Source organism: Cervus elaphus, chromosome 12 (genome assembly GCF_910594005.1).
Source record: "Cervus elaphus chromosome 12, mCerEla1.1, whole genome shotgun sequence".
NCBI classification, from domain to species: Eukaryota; Metazoa; Chordata; class Mammalia; order Artiodactyla; family Cervidae; genus Cervus; species Cervus elaphus.
The window spans coordinates 73252153-73254317 of NC_057826.1; the positions used below are offsets into that span (position 1 = coordinate 73252153).

The 2165-nt window shown below is 39.4% G+C and overlaps 1 protein-coding gene across 1 annotated transcript; it reads right to left on the bottom strand.

Moving 5' to 3' along the window:
- Window positions 1-528: 528 nt before the first annotated feature.
- LOC122705327 (olfactory receptor 4M1) lies at window positions 529-1650 on the bottom strand. The gene has a single exon (XM_043920623.1). It carries the CDS (start codon window positions 1552-1554, stop codon window positions 616-618), a length of 939 nt encoding a protein of 312 aa, XP_043776558.1. The 5' UTR covers window positions 1555-1650; the 3' UTR covers window positions 529-615.
- Window positions 1651-2165: the final 515 nt, after the last annotated feature.

The window sequence follows — 2165 nt, forward strand, 5'->3', positions numbered from 1 at the left end:
TGGCATAGTCAATAAAGCAGAAATAGATGTTTTTCTGGAACTCTCTTGCTTTTTCAATGATCCAGCTATTGTTGGCAATTTGATATCTGGTTCCTCTCCCTTTTCTAAAACCAGCTTGAACTTCTGGAAGTTCACAATTCATGTATTGTTGAAGCCTGGCTTGGAGAATTTTGAGCATTACTTTACTAGCATGTGAGATGAGTGCAATTGTGTGGTAGTTTGAGCATTCTTTGGCATTGCCACTTACTTCTTTATATTCATAGTGGACACATCTCCCAGGTCTTATTAGTTTTATTATTTCTCAGCATACATTCTCTTCATAGCCAAACCCTCTCCAGAAAAGCCACTCAATAAACAATCAGTGAAAATGTGTGTTTTAGCAGATCATTATTATATCTTAAATTCTGATAGTGATCTGCCAGAAATTTCAGAGGGAGTGTGAGTAAATTTATTTCCAATCTAATTTCTTTGTTTTTTTCACCAATTAGAGGGAAAACCTAGTGGGATTTAAGACCTCAGACAAAAGAAGGTAGCGAAAGGAGCAATACTACTGCAAATACTTCCTTCTTTAGGACAAAAACCCTCAGAAGGACTATAGAAAATGCCATTAAACTTTCACTTCTCTTTACATAGAATGTATCGGTTGACCAGCTTCCTCATGGCCATTTTTACTTCCTTGTTTCGCAGTGTGTAGATGATGGGATTAAGCAAAGGGAATATCACAGTATGGAATACAGACACCACTTTATCTGGGGAAAAAGAGTCAAATGGGCGAGCGTAAATGTAGATGGATGGCCCAAACATCAGTACCACAATGGTGATGTGGGAGTAGCACGTGGACATGGCCCGACTGGTACTCTCACCTGAACCTGAGTGTTTCTTGAGCATCACCAGGAGGAAGGCATAGGACATGAGAAGAGCAATGAAACACACCACCGAGATCAGACCACTGCTGAAGATCATCACTAACTCCTCTGGGAAGGTGTTGGCACAGGCAATCCGGACAACCTGTGTGATGTCACAGAAGTAACTGTCTAACTCATTAGGCCCACAGAAGGGAAGTCGAACAATGAGAGCCACCTGTATTGTGGAGTGAATGAAGCCCCCCATCCAGGAGAAAGCCACCAGAATACAGCAGAGACGTCGATTCATGATGGTAGCATAGTGGAGGGGGCGGCAGATAGCAGCATAGCGGTCAAAGGCCATCACCGTGAGCAGGAACATCTCTGAGGCCCCAACAAAGTGCAAGAAGAAGAGCTGAGCAATGCACCCACCAAAGGAAATGACCTTCCTTTCCACAAAGAAGTCTACAAGCATTTTAGGGGCTGTGATAGAAGAGTACCAAATGTCAAGGAAGGCTAGATTAGCCAACAGAAAATACATGGGTGAAGTCAGATGTGGGTCAAGCCTGATGGTGCAAATAATAACATTTACTGGAAGAATGAACAAGTAGAAGGACAGAAATATAACAAATAGGACTAGTTGCACCTCCTGAGCCTGGGATAGGCCAGTGAGAACAAATTCTGTCACCCTGGTGTAATTTGCAGTTTCCATTTCTTCACTTTTTTTTCATAAAATGGCTATGAAAAATAAAGAAATTGTTATTACTCCAGATAGCATTTAATTGGAGTTACATCAACACTTTAAAAATCATCAGATCTGGTCTGCCATTAAGAGATTGTACTAGCATAAGTCTGGTTGCCTGGTTCTATATTGTGTAAAGATAAAGAAAGAATAAGTGATGATCTGAAAATTAGAAACATTGAAACCATACGAAATACGTCATATATCTGACACCAAAATCTCAACTTCTTAGTGTTATTTCTTTTTTTTATGAAACTCAGAAATGTACTAATCCTTCCCCTAAACATCTACTATAGTAAGTAATATGTACAGCTGCTTCCAAGTTTAGCCAAATTTTAGACTCGTAATAAAAGATACAGCCTATTCTTTCTAGATTTTTGTGGTTGTTGTTGCTGTTAACGGTGATGTGAAATCTGATTGATTTGGAAACTTGGGCTTGTAGTGTAATATTGGGTGTGCTGATCTGATGGTATTTTATTTATAAACCATCAAAGAGATGCCAGGGCTTCAAGTTTAGTGAATGGATATCTTTTTCCTTTAACCAAAACTTAGAGAACTTAACCCTTGGTTATATGTAAACA

What these genes read in the sequence shown, in the direction of transcription:
- LOC122705327 (XM_043920623.1), bottom strand. Translation starts at nt 1,554, where the DNA reads ATGGAAACTGCAAATTACACCAGGGTGACAGAATTTGTTCTCACTGGC.